This window comes from Phyllopteryx taeniolatus, chromosome 3, assembly GCF_024500385.1.
Source record: "Phyllopteryx taeniolatus isolate TA_2022b chromosome 3, UOR_Ptae_1.2, whole genome shotgun sequence".
Taxonomy (NCBI): Eukaryota; Metazoa; Chordata; class Actinopteri; order Syngnathiformes; family Syngnathidae; genus Phyllopteryx; species Phyllopteryx taeniolatus.
The window spans coordinates 12,393,164-12,417,996 of record NC_084504.1 but is presented as its reverse complement, the minus strand read 5'-3'; the positions used below and the strand labels follow the sequence as shown (position 1 = coordinate 12,417,996).

The window sequence follows — 24,833 nt, the reverse complement described above, 5'->3', positions numbered from 1 at the left end:
CCTATCTTGTCTGTCGTGGAAATCTTAGCGGTATTGCAGGAATCGTTTTACATGAACCTTTTTTTGTTTGTTTTTTTAACAGCTTTTTATGAAACTGTACTCTATTGAAATCATATATATTTATTAAAATGTAGTCAAAAGTCAATGTAAACTAATGACCATTTAAGAATTCTGTCAGGATTTTCATTCTCTTGGTCTCTGATTGGCCACTGGTAACATCACGCAATACTTTGGTTTTGTTTCGATGACCCCCCCAACAGTCATACATCTTTGAAGGCATCTGGTAGTGAGTCTCAGCACCAGAGTAAGGTCCTTATCGAAAGCCGTTTGAGCATTTATTCCATATCTTACATTGTTTATATATGATAGCCATCTTCAGATCTATCTACTAGTATGATTTTTGTCTTCTCTAGACAATTAGGCAATTCAGCACACTAGTAGAATAACTATGTCTTACTGGTAACGTTTTTTTCCCACTAATCGTGACACTTTTGGCCTACCAGTACGACTTTAAGCCCTTACGACTTTAAGGATAGAGTACTAAGAATATTGAAGAAACGCTCAAACTGCTTTCCATAGAATCCTGACCATTCGGAAGATTACTTCCATTAGGGCTATTCCTTACACACAGCATTAATCGGTATTCTATACATTTTATGCTTGCATTTCTGTTTTGTTGTTGTTCGCCTACATTTACAATGTGCTTAAAAGGTTTCTTAATAAGTTTAAATGTGTTTAAAGTGTGTGGGATTTAAAAATTTTTATATGGGCTGAACCCTCCCTCCCTCATCCATATTGGTGAATAGCGACATGCAAAAAAAGTAGACTCAATAAACCGTTTTGTAAACGAAACTAAAATCGTAAAATATTTTTACCGTTTTAATTTGTATTTCGTTTTACTGCGAAGGGAATCCCGGAAACGCTTCGCGTGCCGTTCGCTAACTTGGATGCTCTTTGACAGATGCTCGGCCCCGGCTGCTCCTCTTCTCGTAAGTAGCCGTCTGCAAGCAAAACGATTGGGTCACCTCGTCAACTTTTGTCCAATTCGAACGTGGAGTTTTGTCAGAGTTGACCGTTTGCTTCGTCGTTGGAGGCGAAAGGAATCCCCACACGTAACGGCTGCTACTTCCGCCCTTAGCAAAAGGAACGATATCTCTTAATATTAGCCTGTCAAATACCAACGTTCTGTCATTATTTTTTCTATTTCTAATTTATTTAATACAACCGCCTCCTCGTGTGCTGTTATCATAAAACAATAGTTTTACCCATAAATACCCAGGACTGTATTTTATTTGTCTGGGTCCCGCCTCTGATGAGCATTTGACAATTCACAGGCAGCTATGTTGAATGATGGACGGCCCCCCAGCCAATCAGAGCCCACTGTGGGCGGGCCAATGTAGGTCCGTCACGGCTTCCGAGCATGGACTTCTCCACGGTCCTCTCCCCGACTTACAGCGTCTCACTCTGGGCGCGCCTTCCGAGCAGACACTGCCGTGTTCTCCACCTGGACCAACGTCACTGTGGACCCCTCACGGCGATCATCCGCCAGGTTCTGGCCCAGTCATCACGCCCACCTACGCAGATGGAACCCAGCAGGTTGGCACACAAGTTATGTTTCGATTCGTCACCTTCCTTAATTGACGGCCAAATTGTTTTTTTGTTTTGTTTTGTTTTTTGACAAAATTGAAATCATCTACGCATGATACTGGTCACCTCTCCTAAACTCGCCTACATCCCCAGATGAACAGATTGTACAATTATATTCTTGAAAAAAAATCTACATTACAAAATTCCATCCATCCATCCATTTTCCATACTACGTATCCTCACTAGGCAGTTAGCCTATCCCAGCTAGCTGCGGGCAGGAGGCAGGGTACACCCTGAACTGGTCGCCAGCCAATCGCAGGGCACATTCAAACAAACAACCATTCGCACACACATTCACATTTACGGTAAATTTTGAGTTTCCAATTAATCTGATCACCTTTTTTGCCAGTGCATCGAAGTCTTTTGTTAGTTTTGTTGTGGCAATTCTCAGAATGCATCTGAGGTGTTCATCACTCAGCTGGGATCTGTAGGATGTTTTGTTGGTGTTCATCACACTTAAGGTCTGTTGACACACATGCAGAGCCAAACACCACCAGCATCCTCTGTGCCATTTTCTGGAAAAGTGTGAAAAGAATGTCAGATCAAGTGATAAGGCCGAAACTTGAAATTGAGGGTGTTATCTATTAGTGGCTATGCCCTTCAGATAGGATGTGACCTAGAGATAAAAGACAAATTGTGGAAGTAGCTAGACGAAGTAGTTCTGAGCATCCCAGACTGAGAGAGGCTTGTGATTGGTTCAGATTGTCATGAACATGTTGGTAAAGGAAACGGGGGTGATGAAGAAGTGATGAGTAAGTTTGGCATCCAGGAAAGGAACTTGGAGGGACAGATGGTGGTAGACTTTACCAAAAGGATGGAAATGGCTGAAACAAACACTTTTTTCCAGAAGAGGCAGGAACACCCGGTGACCTACAAAAGTGGAGGTAGAAGCATGCAGTTGGATTATGTCTTGTGCAGACAATGTAATCTAAAGGACGTTATTGACTGTAAGGTAGTGGTAGAGGAGAGTGTGGCTAGACAGCATAGGATGGTGGGGGGTAAGATGACGCTGGTGGTGAGGAGGAAGATTAAGAAGACAAAGACAGAGCAGAGAACCATGTGTTGGAAGCTGAGAAAGGAAGAGTGTTGTGCGACTTTTCAAGAAGAGGTGAGTCAGGCTCTTGTTGGGGAGGAGGAGCTTCCAGAAGACTGGACCACTACAGCCAAGGTGAACAGAGACAAAGGCAGGAGCATAGTTGTTGTATGTGGAAAATAGTTCCCTGAATATACAGAATTTTGGGAAGATATGGAAGTTTGAATGGTTCCAATCTGTTCAGAAATTTGGAAGGAGGAGGTAAATATGTAAAATGTCTGCATTAATTTGGGACTGCCATCCATCCATCCATCCATCCATCCATCCAACCAACAGCTTAAGCAGGGAAGCCCAGACTAGCTCCTTCTTTACCACGACAAACTGACATAATTTGGGACTGTTTTCATGTAAAATTTGCAATAATGAAATTTGTTTGTGTAGAATTGTGGGTAAACTGAGAGTTTGGGGACTATGGTATGGAAGTTTTTCTGAATTTTGCGAATATTTGGAAGTTCAAATGGTTTTAGTCAGTTGAGAAATGTGGAAGGAGTTGAATGTAAAAAAAAAAAAAAAAAGTGGGTACAAGAATAAAAAACAATTTTGGGTGCAGAATTACATATGAATCTTCAGCATTCACAAAAGATATATTTTTGAATAAAAGACACTGGATTTCAAAAAATTGCCTAGAAAGAATATTTCCTGTAAAATGTAATGCTAAAAGCAGCAACACAGCCAAAATGAATGCAAAAAAATAGATAAAAATGTACAAAAATGCCTGAGGGCGGGCATGAGGGTTAAAATTATTTTGGGGAAATATTTGAGCTTTACGCTTTGTCTTTCTCCTGTACAGATATCCTCATCCTCGGAGTCTCGTTACGGACTGGACCCAGCGCTGCTTCCCAGCGCCGTTAAGTATTTTTACTTGACTTTGTTTTTTTAATGATGATAACGTGCTAACTCATCTCTGACTTCGTTTAGGTTCAAGTGATGGCGGACGACAGGGCTGAGTGGGAAGGGAAGGTTTTTGTCTCTGAGCCTTTCGGTTCACCGCCTCCTTTGGCAACCACTTCCTGCATCATGGAGGACAGAGGTAACAACTTGGACTATGAAGCACCATTTCTATCCTCACTCTCAAAATTCTGCTTCTACAAAGGTCGAACGAACAGTGAACCCGTTTATTGCGAGAGATATGTTTCAGACTCAGTAGGGACAAATCTGCACTATAGAGACCATATAAAAAGCATTTGTTTAATAGTTGCATTTACACTTATTAAAAGACACTTTTTAAAGTATTCCTTAGCAGTGTTGCCACAGTTACCTGATTACTTCATCTTAAAAGTAACTTAGTTACTTTGCTGAATACTTGATTTCAAAAGTAATGTAAGTTAGAAAAAAGTAAGTTTTTAGTTACTTTCAGCAGCTGCCAAGTGGCAGGAATATCACTTATCCACAGTACAAAAAAAGCATTAGCTTGACCGTACCCATTACTTGGTAATGTACGCCATACAAGTTTGATGCGAAGAGCGAGAAAACTGAAATTGTGCATTTCTTTGAGGTTTACGGTAAAAGAGACAAATAAAACAAAAGAGAATTAAACATTGTTCATTTTAACACTGATAACCAATCATGTAATTTGGTCTAACGAAAGTCCGCTAGCCTCATGCTAATATACACTATATTGCACTATAAGTATTGGCTCACCTGCCTTGACTCAGATATGAATTTAAGTGATATACCATTCTTTAATCTATAGGGTTTAATATGACATCGGTCCACTCTTTGCAGCTATAACATCTTAAACTCTTGTTGGAAGGCTTTCAACAAGGGTTATGTGTGAGTTTATGGTAATTTGACCATTTTTCAGGGAGCATATTTGTGAGGTTACACACTGATGTTGGATGATAAGGTCTTGCTCTCATTCTCCACTTTAATTCATCCCAAAGTGTTCCATAGGGTTGAGGTCAGGATTGTGCAGGCCAGGCAAGTTCCTCCACATCAAACGGTCTCATCCATGTCTTTATGAACCTTGATTTGTGGACTGATGCACAGTCATGTGGGAACAGGAAGGGGGCATCTCCAAACTGTTCCCACAAAGTTGGGAAATATTAGGTCCAAATACTGTTTATAAGCCCCTGAGCTCCAGTGAAAGGAACTCTGAATGCTTCAACATACCAAGAGATTACACAATGCACAAAGCGAGGTCCATAAAGACATGCATGAGAGAGTTTGGTGTGGATGAACTTGACGAGCCTGCACAAAATCCTGACACAGACCTGGTAGAGCACTTTTGGAATGAATTCGAGTGCAGACTGAGAGCCAGGCCTTCTTGTACAACATCACTGTGTGACCTCACAAATGCGCTTCTGGAAGAAGGGTCAAAAATTCCCTACACACACTCCTGAACCTTGTGGAAAGCCTTTTCAGAAGAGTTAAAGCTGGTATAGCTGTAAAAGGTGGGCCGATGTCATATTAAACCCTATGGATTAAGACGGGAATGTCACTTCAGATCATCCGTGAGTCAAGGCTGGTGAGCAAATACTTCTGGCAATATAGTGTACAAAGAGAGCATACAACAAGACTCTCTCTGCTCTTTGGGAACAACGACTATTACTGGAGTTCAGTAGGAAACCGTCTCTGCCTCTTCTTTTGCTGTTAATTATACATAGCTGCAGTTCGCTGTCATGAAAAATAGTGAATCCAAGTGTGTAATGATGTCATGGTCCATTCAGGCAGTGCCAGCCCCCGTGCCATCCGTTGCACCACATACTGCTTCCCTCAGGACGGTCCCACCGCCCTACTGGTCCGCCTGCCCCTGGCCGCTCTTGTTACGCCTCTGGCCAGACCAGACCCACTGGAGGTGAGTTTTGAGTTGAAGAGTTCCAACGCAAAAGCAGACAGCAGGCATCTCAATTTTTTATTTATTTATTTTTTTTGGTGAATTTAGTAAATTAGTTTTTGTATTTCTGGTTTCCAGGTTAAAGTAGGGCTGCGCAATTATGACCAAAATGATGATCATTATTATTTTGATCAATATTGTAATCACGATTATTAATCACATTTATTCATCATGTTAGGGAAAACATCTGTATTTTTATTGCACTACTTTTAAACAAACAATATATAATTTTCAGTGCAAAATAAAACTTCAAAATCAATTGATTATCAAAATAATAGTAAAAAGTAATTATTACTTGAGTAGTTTTTTCACTGAGTATTTTCTTACTCTTACTCAAGTAATTATTTGGAGGACTACTTTTTACTTTTACTTGAGTCATATTATTCTAGAAGTCACTGAATGTGTAGTGGCCAAAATCGTGATCATGATTAAGATTCAATTAATTGTGCAGCACTACGTTAATGCTAATATATATTTTTAAAATGTAAGGTATTCTAAGTTAATATAAATTACGCAATTAAATTTGGAAAAAAAACCTCACTTTTATTGAAAAATACTTTTTAAAGAGTTCTTTAATGTCATTTCATTGTAAAACCAGACAATTAAAAGAAAACAATTTTCTTCTAAAATGGACAAGTAAAAAATGTTCACTTAACTATAAAATTTCACTAATAAGATGACGGTACCTGCAGTAAAATGTATATGTCACTTGTCGATTTCTGAAATAAAACTTTTATTATTGATGAGTTTTTCATAAAGTGTTTGGTTTTGCAGGGTTAGGAAATGCAACATCGAACGATGCTGTGATGGACAATCTGCTAGTAGGCGTGGCTCTGTTTTTGTCAGTGTCTAAATGGCGCTTGTCCACTTTCGCTTTGGAACTCCTCAGTTATTCCTCTAGTTTCACTTTTCCGCTCATATGGAAAGCTATTTAAGCATGTATTCGATATTCTTGATATCCAGCTTCAGGGCCATATACTAGTTCGCTCTTTGTTTTCACTAGTAAGCACATGCCTACTAGTTAGGCCTAGTTGTGTTACTAGTGCAGGACAGTAGTTTACAAGTATGGTTTAATGTATTATTATTATTATTATTTATTTTCTCTTTATTTAACCAGGTTGGTCTCATTGAGATTAAAAACCTCTTTTTCAAGAGAGACCTAGCCAAGACAGACAGCAGGAAAAAACACAAAGAAGTTCCAGACATACAAGGAAAGACAGAGTAGAAATTAAGCCAACATTTTGGATTTAACCATTTTTTGATGGTTAAGGATATGGAATACATGCTTAAACAGCTTTCCATACATGGAGCTTCATTGATGTCTCGTTTCCAGAAGCGTCTACCAGTGGTCATGGAGGACACCTGCGTGTCTGGATGTCGCTGGTGCAGAGCGTCCATGTGTCCCGCCATGAGCTGGCAAGACTGCGGGGAGAGGTTCCGCTGCCCATTTTGTGATAAGCTCACCGAAGGTAGTGCTGAACGCCGGCAAAGGTTCAGCTACAATGGTGCGAGTGCCCCAACTTATTTTTTCGGGTTACAAGCCTTCGCTTGATTGATTTAAAAACAATAATAAATGTTTTTATTGCTTCTTGTTGCGAGCCAAAATTTGAGGTACGAGGCAAGCTTCAGATACGCCCCCGCTCGTGTGAGGTGAAAAAAGAAATGTAGCAATTAAGTGGGCAAGTAGACCCACAGTTGTCGATACGCTTTCAGGCGTTTATTGAACAGCAATAAAGCAAAATGCAAAATGGTTGCCAGTCAGGGACCAGGAAACCATAGTAATAGGGTGGGTGTGGGTATTCACATTTTCACATTTCTCTTGGCTTGACTCCTGGGGCTGTATTGTAAAAACATGTCACTGATGGCGTAGTGGTGCATTCGCCTGACTTTGGTGCAGGTAGCGTGGCGTTCAGTTCCCACTCAGTGACGGTGTTAATGTGAGTGCAAGTGGTTGTTCGTGTCTATCTGTGCCCTGCTGCTGACTGGCGACCAGTTCAGGGTGTAGTCTGCCTTTCACCCAAAGTCAGCTCCAGCACCCTGCGACCCTGAACACGATAAGCGGTATTGAGAATGGATGGATAGATGTAAAAACATAATAATAGAAAATGTTAAAAAATAAACAGATTTTCTCAAGTGTGGCGGCTTATCCAAAACTTGGTCGTAACTCAAATTTTAGCTTGAAACACAAAGCAAATAATCGATCATATGATAACTCGTAACTTGAATAACTTTTAGTTCAAGGTACCACAGTACTGGTTCTTACAAGTCAACTTTTATCTTCAAGGCAGTGTTCTTCTGTCTTCTGCAGTGCCGTGGCAACACTACCAGCCTACAAACGGGGTGGATGGCTCCCGACTTGATTGGGAGCAGAGGCCTGAGCTCAACATGGGCTCCTACGAAATCCTCCATGCCCTCAAGGTGCCGTTCATGCCCTCTTTATTCAATGCTTAAATTGAGCAAGATTACATTTTGTAGGCATGTCTATCAGGAGTAGACCCACAAAAAAGTCTCAAAAACACATGTCCGAAAAGACACAGTAAGTCTGCTGTTCTGGTTTGAAGCAGCCATTTTGGGTGATTTTGGTCACAAGCTCTTTCCACCGGAATAGATCAGAAATTCAGCTCCCAAAGACAGTTTCACATGGCAATATGGAAGTTGGTAGGCATGTCTATCATGAGTAGACCCACAAAAGGTCTTAAATAGCCATGCCCAAAAAGACTCATGAAGTTTGCCATTTTGGTTTGAAGTGGGGCCATTATTTCAATTTCCAGAGGTCTATTCAAAGATGAACACGCCTTAAAAATTCAGCCTGGATTTAATGGAGCAACATTTTAGACATGTCTATCATGAGGAGACCCACAAAAAAAGTACCAAAAACCCATCCTGGGAATAACACCGGAAGTCTGCCACTTTGGCTTGAAGCAACCGTTGTAGGTTCATTTATTTGACCACCATTTACAGGGGATCCTATCGAGAAATGGTATCTGATTGATACCAAATTTGAACCACATAGACAGATGGGCGATGTTATATTATGAATATTTTGAGTTTTTGTCATTGCGTGACGGCGGAACATAGCGCCAAAGTTGGATGACTTGCTGTAAAACACTAAACCCTTAATAACTGAACCCCAGAGGTCAGATCTCGACGAAGACAAGATTCATAGGGGTTATTTTTTAGATGTAAAATCGCTAATAATAAATAACAATAAACATTTGTTCTGTGTTTTTTCCGTGTGTACGCACCAGGGTGAAGCAGCGGTGCTGCTTCTCGCCATTGATGTGTCGACAGCTGCGCTGAGAAGTGGCTATTTGCAATTTGTAATGCAACAAATACACACTCTGCTTGCCTCGCTGCACAGGTAAAACACACACACACACACGATAATGAAAAACACACATTAACCGCTAATTTGTCACAGAGATGTCCACGTGGGCCTGCTGACATACGACAGAAGAATTCAGCTGTACGACCTCAGCCCTGCTCTGTCCCGCCCGCACATGCTAGTCATGGCGGAGAGGTCGGAGGAGCTGCAACTTCCTGTCAGGGAGGGGCTAGTGCTCCCTCTACGGGACTGCATGGACAGCGTCGCCAGGTAAAATAAATATCAAAACTAAACAACAGAAACTAAAAACAGAAACTAAACAGAAAAAGCTAAACTAAACACAAACAGAAACTAAACTATAAAGCTAAAAAAACTGAAATAAAGTACTGCTAAGTCAACAGGTCAAAGAAGGACTGAAGAGGAGAGAACTTTTACTAATACTGTACCAGTAATAGTGCTATTTCTAATGAGAATTGATCAAATGCTAACATGCTAACACTTGGTAGGATAACACATTTCAAGATAGCTTGACTAGAGTATTTGCTGCGATATCTTTCTCTGTACTTAGCTTCTATTTCTTATGGGATCTGGTCAAATGCTAAAATGCTAACACGCAGTAGGTAGACGAAAACCGGACTACAGAAAACGCTCAGACCAGTTGATGAGGGTTTTATATCTCGTCCGGTATTCCGGTATTCTAATAAGAACTGACAACATGCTATCAGTTCGTCTACTAACAATGAGCATTCCCTGTATTCAGGTACAATTTCTCATGAGAATTGATAAAATGCTAACATGCTAGCCATTGGCATGGCAGCCTACAAGAAGATGACAACCTGAGTAGAGAAATTGCCATACATTTTCTCTGTATTGAGGTTCTATTCCTGATGAAAATGGATAAAATACTAACTCGCTAACAGATGGTATGCTAACACAGCAAGATAGCGATATGTATAGAGAAAGGGCTTTACATCTTTGCCTGTTTTAAGGCACTATTTCTCTTGCGAATTGATGAAATGCTAACATGCTAATAGTTGTTTGGTCCTGTGTAGCGTGTTGCAGCACATTCCCCAGTTAAGTCCAGAGTGTGACGACTCGGCCGTCATCCCCGTGGAGCTTCCAGTTAAAGCGGGACTGACCATCCTCCAGACGCTGGGCTGTCCAGGCAAGCTGCTGGTCTTCCACGCGTCTCCGCTCGTAGAAACGGAACAACCTTCCGCAGGCATCTTTGGGGCCAGCAAGCCAAAAGTAAGGCAAGGACCCTATTGATTTTTTTGGGAGGGAGTCAAGATGGCCTACTGTACGTAAATCAAAACAGCTACTTCCCCTCTCAGTCCATCTTCCAGCCACCAGAGGGAGCCGTCTCATTGGCTGAGGCTTGTGTTCGTCAGGGCTGTGGCATTCACCTGTTTGTACTCTCCCCGCAAAATGTGGGCGGAGCTTGGCCGGGCCACGTTCCCTATCTAACGGGTGGCGCACTGTATGCCTACGACCACTTGCAGGTACCTCTGAAGTTATTGTTCAAATACTAACAAACAGCAAGCTAGCAACCTGAGTAGAAAAAGCGCTGCGGCTGATTTACTAGGGTTTCACATCTTATCCTGTATTCAAGTACTATTTTTAATCTGAATTTATCAAATGCTAACATGGTAGCAATTGGTCTGATAACATATAACTAGACAGCAAACCGACTAGAGAAAGCAGTGAGGCCGATTTAAGGTTTTGTATGTTGGCCTGTATTCAAGTACTAATTGTAATGAAGTTTCTAAAATGTGTGAGCAGTTGCTTGACAAACATGTATGTGTTTATATACAGGGGGATTGGGACCGGGAGCGCTTCTGCCGAAATCTGAGGCGCATAGTGGAAGCTGATGTCGGCTACAAGGCAGAGCTTAGCCTGTTTGTTAGCAAAGGTTAGACTTGGAACCTCAACCCAACTCAATCCCTTACAAAATACCCACAATGCAACACTGTTGCCAGGCATGCGTGTTTCCGGCTGCTATGGACTCTTTGTGCCCAAGCCGAGCCCCAGCCAGGTCACTATGGCGACGCTGGACTGGCAAACAACACTGGCAATTGAAGTTGTGCACGACGCCGGTGTTCTGGACGAGAGGCGAGGTGTGGCCATACAGGTACAGCAGACTGGTGGTGGTCCGTGTTTTGCTTTTTCTTTGGCTTTTTTTGGCCACTCTTATGCCCTAAAGAAGGAGCTACGGCCAAAAAGTCATGTGAAGTACATTTGAAGATTACTTTATCAAAGTTAAGCTTGACTGTGTTGTTTTATTAAATTTAATTTCTCATGAGAATTGCTCAAATGCTAACATGCTAACAGTTAATATGCTAAGATATAGCAAGATAGCAACCTGAGGATAGAAAATGGTCAGACAAATTAATAAAGATTTAATATCTAGCCCTGTTGTTGGTTACATTTCAATTGGGAATTGATAAATTGCTAACATGCTAACATAGAGTAATATAGTGACCTGAGTGGACCAAGTGCTGAGGCTGATAGGTAGATAAGATTTTAGATGGTTTCGCAGAGTCTGGTAATATTTAAAATATGACTTGATCAAATGCTAACATGCTAACAGTTTGTATGCTAACATATAGCAAGATAGCAAACTGAGTGTGTTATTGGTACTATTTAAAATGAAAATTGATCAAATGCTAACAGTTCTTATGGTACTTTTTTCGTGTTAGCTGGTGATTTGTTTTTTCTTTAGCTTTGTCTGCTTATTTTCAGGCTGTCTTGGCATACAGCACAGAAACAGGCGAGCGGAGATCCAGGGTCCACACGCTGATGATGCGATGCTCGCGCCACCTGCAGGACACTTTCCGCCAGTACCAGGCACAGACGCTGCTGGCTTTCTACTGCAAAAAGAGTAAGGAAGGCACAAAAACACGGATAAACAGGAAGAGGGGGTGTTCAAACTCTTTCAGAATGTTGAAATAGGGATGCCGGCCTTAAAAAGTTGAGCAAAAAAACGTTTTATTCCAGAGATTTGCAAACTGTGATGCATGTAGGGCTGAAACGATTAATTGAATAACTCGAATAGGGATTCGAAAACTGTGACGCATGTAGAGCTGAAAGGATTAATCGAATAATTCGATTACAAAAAAGTCAAAGCAAAATCCCTGCCTCAAAGCTTTGTTGTGCTAATTTTTCCACACAGACTAATGTAACTCCAGACTCACACACCACTCTGTGGAGAAGTAGGTTGGAGGGATGGCAACTCAAGGTATCATCCATCCATCCATCCATCCATTTTCTGAGCCGCTTCTCCTCACTAGGGTTGCGGGCGTGCTGGAGCCTATCCCAGCTGTCATCGGGCAGGAGGCGGGGTACACCCTGAACTGGTTGCCAGCCAATCGCAGGGCACATACAAACAAACAACCATTCGCACTCAAATTCACACCTACGGGCAATTTAGAGTCACCAATTAATGCATGTTTTTGGGATGTGGGAGGAAACCGATGTGCCCGGAGAACTCAATGTATCAATGTTTGCTAATTTAATATCGTTAGAACGTATTCTAATGCCCTCACAAGTGGTCAAGGATAGTCACAGCTGCCGGTGTACTTTTCTGTCACTTTATTGAACAAAAAAGTACATTCATACATTTTCCGTACCGCTTATCCTCGCTAGGGTTGCGGGCGTGCTGGAGCCTATTGTTGGAGAGTTTGCGCCAATTGCCTGTTACCCAGGGCCCGAGGTCCAAATTGATAAACTTTTGCCAAACTCACCATTGCATGTTAATTTTTCTCTGAAATGGTCATTAACACTAATTAAGAAACTCACACAAGATTGCAATTTCTTCCGTCTTTTTATCTCAGAGTTCAGTAAAAGTACAGAGTTACAGAAATCTGGGCTGTTTTCTCTCTCTCCCTGAAGCCGACGTCTTACCTGCGCCGCAGGGAGGCGAAAAAGAGCGCTTTTCCCTCTTAGCCCTTATAATTTGAAGAGTACATGACAATACAAGTGCAGGAGGGGCAAGTCATCCTCGCGTTGTTCCATCTTATCCTTATCTGGGTGTCCTCTGATGGCGCCATCCTGTGACAAATAAACCACACAACCACTGAGCTCCCCGTCGCCAAGGTTACTTTCAGGCCACATCTAGTTTTAAGCAAGCAGTACTAAATAAAAAATATATGGATAATATAACACTATCCCAGCTGACTCTGGGCATGAGGCGGGGTACACTGTGAAGTGGTCGCCAACCAATCGCAGGGCAGACATAAACAAACAACCATTTACACCTACGGCCAATTTAGAGTCTTCAATTAACCTACTGTGCATGTGTTCGGGATATGGGAGGAAACCGGAATACCCGGAGAAAATCCACGCAGGCACGGGGAGAACATGCAAACTCCACACAGGCGAGGCCGGATTTGAACCTGGGTTCTCAAAACTATGAGGCGGATGTGCTAACCAGTCGTCCACCGCACATCTTGGCGCACACTCAAAACTGAAGATCAGTATTTTTAAAAAATAATAATTTTAATCTTATTGTATTTATATTTTCACAAGTCTTGGGCTTTTTAGGCTAATCTGGGACCTTGGGCATTTAATTTCATGCCATATAATGTGTAAATGTATATTGGTATGACAATAAAATTCATTGAATCCTTGAAAAAAAATAATAATAATACGCACGTTCATGCACGAGCTGTTATGGCCACAACTGATCCCAACATGTCAACTGGCTAACGGTTAGCCAGTTGACAGCCAGCAGCTCACCTGAGCTCACGACAGCCAACTCTACACTTTCTTTCGCTGACTCCCATGTCAATCACCAGGCCAGGCCCCTCTTTTTAAGGCTACGCACACTCAAAGAAACACAGATATAGTGTCGAATGTGAGGACAGCGACCTCAAGTAGACAACAACTATTTTTGTACCTTACATGCACATTTTGTTGTTTAATAATGCAAAATACTTTTGATCCGATTAATAAATGGGATATTCGGGAAAATTTGAGATTCTAAAAATTTTTGATAGTTGCACCCTAGACGCGTGCAACCCTATGGGTGAGCAAGTGCCCTCCATGGGGTACGTGATATTTAAAAGTGCAACGGTAGTGTGGTATAGTAATTACATATTACATTGACTGTAAACAGGGTATATTTTCCCTCCGTTTTCAGTGTACTGTGCAGTTTTGGAGCGCCCCCTGCAAGATCTGCGTGAGGAGCTTCAGAGGGATCTGACGGAGGCGTTGGCGTCCTACCGCCGTCACGGTTGCTCCGCTTCGGCGTGGGTCTCCTCAGGCCAGCTGGTTCTGCCTCGGGGTCTGCGAGCTCTGCCCGTCTATGTCAACAGTCTGAGAAAGAGCGATGTGCTGCTGCCTGGCCTGCGCAGCTCTGTGCATCGCCGGCTGAGGCTGCGCTGCCGGGTGCTCGGCTTGGACGCCGCAGCCTGCGCCATGCACTTCTACCCCATGCTGATTCCTCTGGTACGTAAGCCAAAGTAAAAGCCAAAGACTCTAGTGAAGTTAAACCTTGCTGAAGTGGCCATTTGAACATCACAGTAAGTATTTATACTTACTTTTTACACATTTTATTGATGTCTCATTAATTTGTTAATTCACTTATTGTAAATTATTAAATACATAAATGTAAGTAAAATAAACAATTTTACATTGTATTTTATTAAATCAGCAGTTAACCGATCATAATTAGATTATGTGTGTTAAGTGTTTTAGAAATATGCATACATTATTTAATCTATTCAAATAAACTAGTTTACATGTACTTAAAATACAAACATATTTTATTATTAAAATAAAGTTTTAGTAAAGTAAAAAAGACACTAAAACAAATATCAGTAAAAGAAATAACTTTACATTTTATTTAATTCCATAATTGGTTAATTAATTGACTAAATGAATTACCAGTATTAATTATTTCATTAATAAAATAAGATGCTTGGCATAAAATATAAAGATATTAATAAAATAAACAACTTTGTTTGATAAATATTTTTAATGAATTATTACATTCATTAGTAAAAAATGAAAAATAATTATTTTGTTAAATAAACAATTTTAAATAAAATAAACGTTTTAGTCAAATTTTTATTTGATTGAATATTTGTTAGCAAGTATTGTAATATTATTGAATTAAAATTATTGAATAAAAATTAACAAATTATTATTTTACTTTTTTTGATATCACACAAAATACCCCAGGCAAAAAAAAAGCCAAAGAAAAAGCAAACATACGGTGAGGTGAATTTTCACGAGATTTCCTATTTCGCGTGTGATGACGATTTGCACTGTGCTTCCGTGTGTGTCATAATACATTCCATTTCCTGTCCTTTGGTTATTGTGACTAATTTCCTCTTTTGGCAAAAAAAACAACAACCTGAAAAAGCCTAAGAAAAAGCAAAAACAATTCATTTTATCTCTTTCAGCCACTGTCGCTCACCGGAAATGTGAAGGAAGAGGAGGAGGAGGGGGCTCTACGTTGTTCCGCCGCCAGCCTGCATCCGGGTAGGATGTATTTGCTGCATGCCCCCAACACCCTCCTGCTCTGGGTGGGCGCCCGCGTCCCAGCATGCACTTTGGTGGAGCTCTTCAACGTGAGATGCTTAATGTCCCTGCCCTCTGGAGAGGTAACCTGTTTTTTCTGTTCACTACAACTTAAAATAATATTTATTTTCTGTTTAAGAGAGCGGGAGAACATTTGCAACTTTTTATTAAAAATTATACGACATTTGGATGTAAAATTACCCTAAAAGGCACTCTTCAAACAAAAACGGAGGCTTCGTGTGTCTTTTCAGGCATGGCTTCTTGAGACTTTTTTGTGGGTCTCCCTATGATAGACTACCAAATTTTATGTTGCTATCTGATACTCTTCAGAAGCTGAATTTTAAAATATTCTGGTAGTCTTTGATGGACCCCTAGAGATGACCAAAATGAGACTAAAATAGTTGCTTCAGACAAAAATGTTAGACTTCCTGTCTCTTTTCAGGCATGGCTACTTTTTTGTAGGTCTACTCATGATTAGAGTTGGGCATCGAGAATTGATAACCGATTGGAACCGGGGCTAACGTTCCAGTTCTCCCGGAATCGTTCAAATGTAAAAATTTCAGTTCCCAGTTTCGATACCCACAGTCCGCCGACCCCGAAGAAGTGCCGAAAACCAATGAAGAAGCGGCGAAAACCAACGAAGAAGAACGAGCACAAAGACGTGCTTGTCCCCAAAGGCGACCGCGAACAAAGGTCTGTCTTAACTTTGTTAAAATTAATGACCAGTCGCCTCAGTGCAACACTTGGAATAAGATTACATTGTGCAAAGGAAGGAGGCTTTCACGGTGTGTAGCGTCTGATGTGCTCCGAGTTCATAGGTTTGATATTGATACTGGTTATAAAGAACCCCGAGTCAAATGTTCATTTTAGTCCATGCTGCGGGCTGCTAAGAAAATGGATGTTCATAATTTGGACAACCTTTATTTAACCCATGCAAACTTTTTTGACCCACCCCCTTAAAAGAATCGGAATAGAGAATTGTTTGGAACCGGAATCACAATAAGGACCTGGAATTGGGACCGGAGTCGCTCAAATTCATACAATCCCCAACTCTACTCATGATAGACTTGCCCACCAAATTTCATGTTGCTACATGACGCTGTCTGTGATGGCTGAATTTTTAAAATATTCCACTAGGAGGAGTTCATCTTCAGTGCTGGAAAGATTAGTTTGGAAATGTAGTTGGTTACAATTACAAGTTACACTGTTGAAAATATAATCATTTAATAACTTTTTCAATGACTTTCTTCAAGTAACATAACTAATTACATTTGATTACATTTTGATTACTTGGACCCTTGGATGTTTCCTCTAAAAAAGTGGCTCAAAACCATCGATCATCATTTTGAATTAACCACATATTTGTTATTTAAACAAATAATAAACTGATAACAAAACATGATGAAATTTAAACACCTAATAATTTTTTTTATTACACTGTATGTGTACAGCATTTGGAAAACCACCATAACATGTTGACGTGGTGACAAATCTGCCCAATTTAGACAATAGTGCTTCATATGACAACCCAGATACGTAAGTGAAAGTTCCATAAAAAGTCAAAAATTATATATATGAAACTCTTCAAAAGTCAATGGGCCTCAGTCACTTATAAATGCGTAGAAATGTTCTCACTCTGTGCACAGGTTCTGGTGCGTAACCCTTCAAAATAAACGGGTAAAAAAAAAATAATAATAATTTTAAAAAACCTGACGCTTGGCTTTGGTTCAGTAGGTAGATCGGGTCGTCCAGTGACCGAAAGGTAGCTGGTTTGAATCCCGGCTCCGACTGTCCGCATGTCGAAGTGTCCTTGGGCAAGACACTGAACCCTAATTTTCTCCCAGTGGACCTGGCAGCGCCCTGCATGGCAGCAGCCGCCCATTGGTGTATGAATGTGTGTGTGAATGGGTGAATGTGAGGCTTTGTAAAGCAGTTTGGGCACTGTGATGGTGTAGATAAAGCGCTATATATTATGGTTTTATTCTCTCTTAATAGTATAGTTTGATTATGTATCCTGTATTATATTGTCTTGTAGATGTATTTTACTGCTTTTTACATCATGGCCAGGGGACTACAGATGAAAACTAGCCTTCTGGCTAATTCTGGCTTTTTTAACCATGTGTACGTCATGTGTTTTATGAAATTGCATTGTCCCTTTTCAAAAATAAACTGATAAACTGATATAAGTGCAGTCCATTTAATGCAGCCCTATGGGGGGCACAAGCCAACTGTAGCCTGGTCCCAAGCCCGGATAAATGCAGAGGCTTGCGTCAGGAAGGGCACCCGGCTTAAAAGTTTGCCAAACAAATATGAGCGTTCATGTATAATGTTATGTATAATGTGATTAGCGGCTATGCCCCACAGGTAGGATGCGACCTAGAGGTGAAAGAGAAATTTTGGAAGGAGCTAGACAAAGTAGTTCTGAGCATCCCAGACAGCGAGAGAGTCGTGTTTGGTGCAAATTGCAATGGACATGTTGGTGAAGGAAACAGGGGCAATGAAGAAGTGATGGGTAAGTACGGCTTCCAGGAAAGGAACTTGGAGGGACGGATGGTGGTAAACTTTGCAAAAAGGATGGAAATGGCTGCAGTGACCACTTTTTTCCAGAAGAGGCAGGAACATAGGGTGACCTACAAGAGCGGAGGTAAAACCACGCAGTTGGATTACATTTTGTGCAGACGATGTAATCTGAAGGAGGTTACCGACTGTAAAGTAGTGGTAGGGGAGAGTGTGGCTAGACGGCATAGGATGGTGGGGGGTAAGATGACGCCGGTGGTGAGGAGGAAGATTAAGAAGACAAAGGCAGATCAGAGAACCATGTGGTGGAAGCTGAGAAAGGAAGAGTGTGAGTGAGTGTGGCTTTTCGCGAAGTGGTGAGACAGACTCTCGGTGGACACGAGGAGCTTTCAGAAGACTGGACCACTACAGCAAAGGTGATCAGAGATACAGGCAAGAGAGTACTTGGTGTATCTTCTGGCAGGAAAGGAGAGAGGGAGACTTGGTGGTGGAACCTCACAGTACAGGAAATCATACAAGGAAAGAGGTGAGCTAAGAAGAAATAGGACACTGAGAGGACCGAGGAGAGGCAAAAGGAATACATTGAGATGCAATGTAGGGCACAGGTAGAGGTGGCAAAGGCCAAACAAGAGGCATATGGTGACATGAATGCCAGGTTGGACACTAAAGAAGGAGAAGAGGATCTCTACAGGTTGGCCAGACAGAGGGATTGAGATGGGAAGGATGTGCAGCGGGTTAGGGTGGTTAAGGATAGAGATGCAAATGTGTTGACTGGTGCCGGTAGTGTGCTGGACAGATGGAAAGAAGACTTTGAAGAGTCGATGAATGAGGAAAATGAGAGAGAAGGAAGAGTAGAAGAGCTAAGTGTGGTGGACCAGGAAGTGGCAATGATTAGTAAGGGGGAAGTTAGAAAGGCACTAAAGAGGATGAAAAATGGAAGGCAGTTGGTCCTGATGACATTCCTGTGGAGGTATGGAAGCATCTAGGAGAGGTGCCTGTGGAGTTTTTAACCAGCTTGTTCAACAGAATTCTCGCGGGTCAGAAGTTGCCCGAGGAATGGAGGAAAAGTGTGCTTGTGCCCATTTTTAAGAACAAGGGTGATGTGCAGAGCTGTGGGAACTATAGAGGAATAAAGTTGATGAACCACACAGTGAAGTTATGGGAAACAGTAGTGGAGGCTAAACTCAGGACAGAAGTGAGTATTTGCAAGCAACAGTATGTTTTCATGCCTAGAAAGAGTACCACAGATGCATTATTTGCCTTGAGGATGTTGATGGAAAAGTACAGAGAAGGTCAGAAGGAGCCACATTTTGTCTTGGTGGATCTAGAGAAAGCCTATGACAGTGTACCCAGAGAGGAACTCTGGTACTGAATTCAGAAGTCTGGCGTGACAGAGAAGTATGTTAGAATAATACAAGGCATCTATGAGGGCTGCAGAACAGTGGTGAGCTGTGCTGTAGGTGTGACAGAGGAGTTTAAGGTGGAGGTGGGACTGCATCAGGGATCAGCCTTGATCCCCTTCCTGTTTGCACTGCATAAGATGTTCTCCCCGTGCCTGCGTGGGTTTTCTCCGGGCACTCCGGTTTTTCCCCACATCCCAAAAACATGCATGGTAGGTTAATTGACAACTCTAAATTGCCTGTAGGTGTGAATGTGAGTGCGAATGGTTGTTTATTTATATGTGCCCTGCGATTGGCTGGCAACCAGTTCAGGGTGTACCCTGTCTCCTGCCCGATGATAGCTGGGATAGGCTCCAGCACACCCGTGACCCTAGTGAGGAGAAGTGGCTCAGAAAATGGATGGATGGATAGATGGTAGGAAGTACATACAGTAATTGATGTATCCACTTTTTGTGACATTTTTGTTTGTTGGTGTGCCGTGAGATTTTTCAATTGCAAAATATGTGCCTTGGCTCCATAAAGGTTGTAAATCACTTCCCTAGAGGCTCAAAAAGGCTCAGACCATTACTGGCTAACTTTGATTGTTTCCTGTGTTGTGGTGTTTGTAAAGACCAAGCTGCCTGTTCTTGACACCCCCTTGTCAGTCGCTGTTCGATCCCTCGTCGATGCACTGGACTTGAAGGTCCCATGCTTCCGCCAGGTGAGCCTGCAACTAAACACTCTAACACGTCGCGACATTTGCTTTAACAGTCGTGTGGAAATCCGCTGTTCCCGCAGTTGCTTCTGGTGAAGCAAGGCGACGCAGGTGAGGAGCTCCTGCAGCGCCACCTGGTGGAGGATAAGAGTCCCAACGGCGGCGCGTCATACGCCGACTTCCTCTACCACTTGCACGTCACCTCTGTGCGCTTACTGCACTGACCCACAGAGACAGAGTACAAACCTTTATTGAACATTGTCTATATTTATTTTCAATTCATTAATGGCTCTGTGCAAATAAACACAGTGGAAAGACTCAGGAAAACAGGTCTGTCTGGAAGTAAATTTTTATTTGAGATGCAATTATGGCTCATAATTAACCTGTTGGCACAGTTTGGGGATTTGTTTTGTCTGGTAGCTGTCATTCTATACTTGAACGCCAGAGGCTGCTAGAGAGCTGCGCCGTGGCAAGACCAGTACCTGGAGGAACCATGCCTTTCAAAATAATGTACAAATTAGGTAAGGATGATAAAATATCAAAAGTGGGTTAGGATTTCAAGACCAGGTGTGTTCTTATTGACCTGGTGAAGACGTTAATCCGTACTTTCCTTCCTTCCTTTCATACTACTCTTGGTTCCTTACTTTCTTCCTTCACACTTTCTGGCATCCTTCTTTCCTTGCTTTGATAACATCTTAAATTCTTTCCTCTATCCTTCAGTCTCGCTTTCATACTATCATTTTCTTCCTGCCATCCATCCATCTTTCCTCCCTTCCTTCCATTCTATCCTTCTTTTCATACCAGCCTTGATTCCCCCTTCCTTCCTCCTATCATCTGTCCTACCTTCCTTCCATCATCCTTCTGTCCATTAACACATCCTTGTTTACTTCCTTTCAGCCGTCCTTCTGGCTTCCATTCTTTCTTTTCCTATCTCCTTGATTTCTTAATTCCATCCATCCTTCTTACATTCCTTTCTTCCTTCTCTCATCTGTCCCACCTTCCATACTTGCTTCTTCCCTTTATCTTTCCTTTCATTCACACCTCCATGTTTCATTCCATCCGCCCATCCTTCTTACCTTCCCTGTTTCCTTTATTACGATCCTTTTCCTTCCTCCCATCCATCCAAGCGTCCTTCTTTCCTTCCTTTCATACCAGCCTTGATTCATGCTTTCCTTCCTAACCTTCTTTCAACCATACTACCTTTTCCTTCATCCTTCCTTTCAAACCTTGTTACCTTTCATCCATTCATGTTGTCCTTCCTTACTTCCTTCAATCATTTGTCCTACCTTTATATCCCTCCCTCTTTCCTTCATCCTTCCTTCCTTCCATACCATCCTTGTTACCCGCCTTCCTTCCATTCATATCCTTGTTTTTACTTCCTTCCATCTCCTTCCTTTCATACCATCATTGTTTATGTCCTTACATTTTTCCTACCTTGCTTTCATACCATCCTTGGTCCTTTACTTACATCCACCCATCCTGTCTTCGTTCCATACCAGCCTTGGTTCCTCCCTTCCTTCCATCACCAATTGGACCTTCCATCCTACATCTGTTTAATACATCCAAGTTACCTTTCTTCATTCCATTCATTCTCTTTACTTCCTTCCATCCATTCAGGCTTCCTTCTTTAACTTACTTCCATACATTGTTTCCTTTCCTTCCACGCTCTTTCCATAGATACAGTCCCCTCCAAAAGTATTGGAATGACAAGGCCAATTCCTTTGTTTTTGTTGTATACTGAAGACACTTGGGTTTCAGATGAAAAGATGACTATGAGACAAAAGGTCAGAGTTCCAGCTTTTATTTCATGGTATTTACATCTAGATGTTTTAAACAACTCAGGACAGAGCACCTTTTGTTTGAAGCCACCCACTTTTCAAGTAAGCAAAAGTATTGGAACATGTGACTGATGGGTGTTTCTAGTTGCTCAGGTGTTACCTTTGGGATTGATTGCTTAAACATTAGTGCATGTTTTTGGCTCTGGGTTTCACCTGTGAAAACTGCATTTGCTGTTAAGCAAACATGAAGACCAGAGAGCTGCTGTCTATGGGAAAAAAAACAAACCATTTTGAAGCTGAGAGAAGAGGGAAAATCGATCAGAGCTATTGCACAAACATTGGGCATAGCCAATACAACAATTTGGAATGTCTTGAAAAAGAAAGAAAGTACTGGTATACTGAGCAACAGATATCGAACAGGTCGGCCAAGGGTATCAACAGCAGTTGATGCCAGAAACATTATGAGAGCTGTGAAGAAACACCCAAAGACAACCATCAGTGACATCACTGCTAACCTCCAAAGGGCAGGGGTGAAACTATCACAATCCACTGGTCGAAGAAGACTTTGAGAGAAGAAATTTACAGGCCATACCACAAGATGCAAACCACTCATCAGCAAAAAGAATCGGAAGGCCAGATTAGATTTTGCAAAGACGTACAGAGATGAGCCACAAAGGTTTTGGAACAACGTTTTATGGACTGATGAGACCAAGATTAACCTTTACCAAAGTGATGGAAAGGTCAAAGTAGGAGAAGAAAGGATCTTTCTATGATCCAAAACACACAAGCTCATCTGTGAAGCATGGTGGAGGTAATGACATGGCTTGGGCTTGCATGGCTGCTTCTGGAAGGGGCTCACTAGTGTTTATTGATGATGTAACTCATGATGGTAGCAGCAGAATGAATTCTGAAGTCTACAAAACCATTTCGTCTGGCAATTTACAGGAAAAGGCATCCAAACTAATCAGACGACGCTTCATTATGCAACAAGACAATGACCCAAAACACACTGCCAACACAACAAAGGACGTCATCAGGGAGAAAAGTGGAAGGTTGTAGACTGGCCAAGTCAATCACCGGACCTTAACCCAATAGAGCATGCATTTTACCTCCTGAGGAGGAGACTGAAGGGGCGAAACCCCCAGAAACAAACAAGAACTGAAAGAGGTTGCAGTAAAGTACTGGAAAAGCATTTCAAATGAAGAATGCAACAGTCTCGTGCAGTCAATGGGGTCGCAGGCTTGATGCAGTTATTGCAAATAAGGGTTATGCCACCAAATATTAAATGTTATTCACATGAAGTTAATTTAATAATGTCTGTTCCAATGCTTTTGCTCACATGAAACGTGGGTGGCTTCAAACAAAAGGTGCTCTGTCCTGAGTTGTTTAACACATCTAGATGTAAATACCTTGAAATAAAAGCTGGAATTCTGAACTTTTGTCTCATATTCATCTTTTGATCTGAAACACCAATGTCTTCAGTATACAACAGAAACAAAGGAATTTACCTTTCCGTTCCAATATTTTTGGAGCGGAGTGTACTTCCTTCCTCCCTTCCATACCAAGCATGTTACCTTCTTTTAATTCTTCCTACTTACCTCCATCCCTTCTTTTCTTCCTCCCTTATTTCCATTACATCCTTATTGCCTTCTACCCTCCTTTCATTCATTCTTTCCTCAGTTAAGTTAATTTAAAAAGTGTATACCTGCTTATGACCCACCCTGCAGTTACAAGCAATTAGTCTGGGATCTATTGATTATTATCATTATTAGGATTAATAAGTAAGCTTGGTTTGTTGAAACAAAGTAAAAAAATAAAATAAAAAAAGTAAATGGACAAACAGTAAAAAAAAAAAAAAAAAAAGTTACAAAAAAAACGTTCAAAAATATATTGGAAAGCGCAAACAATCTTATTTTGATACAGCTGAAGGTCTGAACCGGAAGTGTGTTTGAGCTTCTTACGGCTACCTTGACTATGGGGGCTGGTCGAGCGAGCGAGCTGTCAACCGAGAGAGAGGGACAGCGAGGGAGAGACCTTATGTGATTGGCTCGGTGTTTCCCGATTAAACCTCGCCGTCACTCGGCCTCGCCTCCTCCTCCAGTGCCGGACAAACTACTTTGTTTTTAAGTGGCTACTGGGCGGACCTGTTGTGTGTGGTTTTTTCCCCCCCCCTCACCGGCCAACTGACGACATTTTACCGGGGGCGGGGAGGCAAAGAAGAAGAAAACGGAGAAGAAGAAGAAGAAGGGGGAAACATGGCTACGACAACCTGTACAAGATTCACTGACGAGTATCAGCTGTATGAGGAACTTGGCAAGTGAGTCACAACCGGACACTGCCTTCTGAGCTCGGCGACTGTCGTCCCTTGGCGGCGTGTGGGCTGTCGCGGAGCTCCCGGGCCAGCCAACGTGGATGCGTGGGCGTGCGTGTGACTACGTGCGCGCGCCGTGGCTGTTTTTGTGTGCGCGCACGCATGTGTGCGTTTTGTGGATGACTGCTCTCAAAACACACGACACGCGTGTTTTTAAAATTTAAACACAATAATCTGTGGCGTGGCACATTTTCTTGATTAAATATTGTTATTGCTAATAATTTGTATGTCGTAACAAACTGTTTGTGAATGATAACATATCATATTGTTATTTTCCTAATTTTGTTTTAAAGTATTTATCTGTTACGCAAACAATTTTTTTGTTTCACAAATTCGACTTATTTAGATTTTTTAAAATCAATATTCTGTTTTATAGAAAGTATTTTACTTCTTTTTCGTATTTATATCCTTTAAAAACGTGTGTGTATATATATATATATATATATATATATCAGAATCATCTTTATTTGCCAAGTATGTCCAAAAACACACTAGGAATTTGTCTCCGGTAGTTGGAGCCGCTCTAGTACGACAACAGACAGTCAATTGACAGAGAACACTTTTGAGACATAAAGACATTGAGAAAAACAGTCACTGAGCAGTAAAGGGTTGCTAGTTATCTGGTAATGCCGGTACATTTTTTTTTG

General features: G+C 41.6%; 2 protein-coding genes across 30 annotated transcripts in view; both read left to right on the top strand.

Annotated features, from left to right (window-relative positions):
* Positions 1-1,024: 1,024 nt before the first annotated feature.
* On the top strand, positions 1,025-20,381 carry si:dkey-13n15.2 (protein transport protein Sec24C). The gene is made up of 18 exons (XM_061769050.1): positions 1,025-1,112; positions 1,335-1,596; positions 3,531-3,587; positions 3,659-3,770; positions 5,410-5,537; positions 6,910-7,081; positions 7,885-7,994; positions 8,825-8,937; positions 8,998-9,171; positions 9,954-10,149; positions 10,236-10,403; positions 10,717-10,813; positions 10,881-11,032; positions 11,644-11,782; positions 14,042-14,349; positions 15,309-15,509; positions 19,954-20,043; positions 20,121-20,381. Exons 2-18 carry the CDS (start codon positions 1,348-1,350, stop codon positions 20,259-20,261), a joined length of 2,607 nt encoding a protein of 868 aa, XP_061625034.1. The 5' UTR covers positions 1,025-1,112; positions 1,335-1,347; the 3' UTR covers positions 20,262-20,381.
* A 3,419-nt stretch (positions 20,382-23,800) lies between these two features.
* camk2b1 (calcium/calmodulin-dependent protein kinase (CaM kinase) II beta 1) overlaps positions 23,801-24,833 on the top strand; it is a 65,183-nt gene continuing 64,150 nt past the window's right edge. For 12 of the 29 annotated variants that reach the window (XM_061769121.1, XM_061769114.1, XM_061769113.1 and 9 more), the window contains exon 1: positions 23,806-24,132. In XM_061769121.1, the coding sequence (XP_061625105.1) occupies positions 24,071-24,132 (62 nt within the window). In that variant the 5' untranslated portion in view covers positions 23,806-24,070. Of the gene's footprint in view, positions 24,133-24,833 lie in introns of all 29 variants that reach the window. The other 17 variants (XM_061769129.1, XM_061769131.1, XM_061769126.1 and 14 more) reach the window with 5 other exon arrangements.

Excerpts from the sequence above, each read along its gene's own strand:
- si:dkey-13n15.2 (XM_061769050.1), top strand. The coding sequence starts at position 1,348 with ATGATGGACGGCCCCCCAGCCAATCAGAGCCCACTGTGGGCGGGCCAA. Across the intron at positions 8,938-8,997 it reads CTGCTTGCCTCGCTGCACAG|AGATGTCCACGTGGGCCTGC; the intron begins GTAAAACACACA and ends AATTTGTCACAG. Across the intron at positions 11,783-14,041 it reads GGCTTTCTACTGCAAAAAGA|TGTACTGTGCAGTTTTGGAG; the intron begins GTAAGGAAGGCA and ends CTCCGTTTTCAG.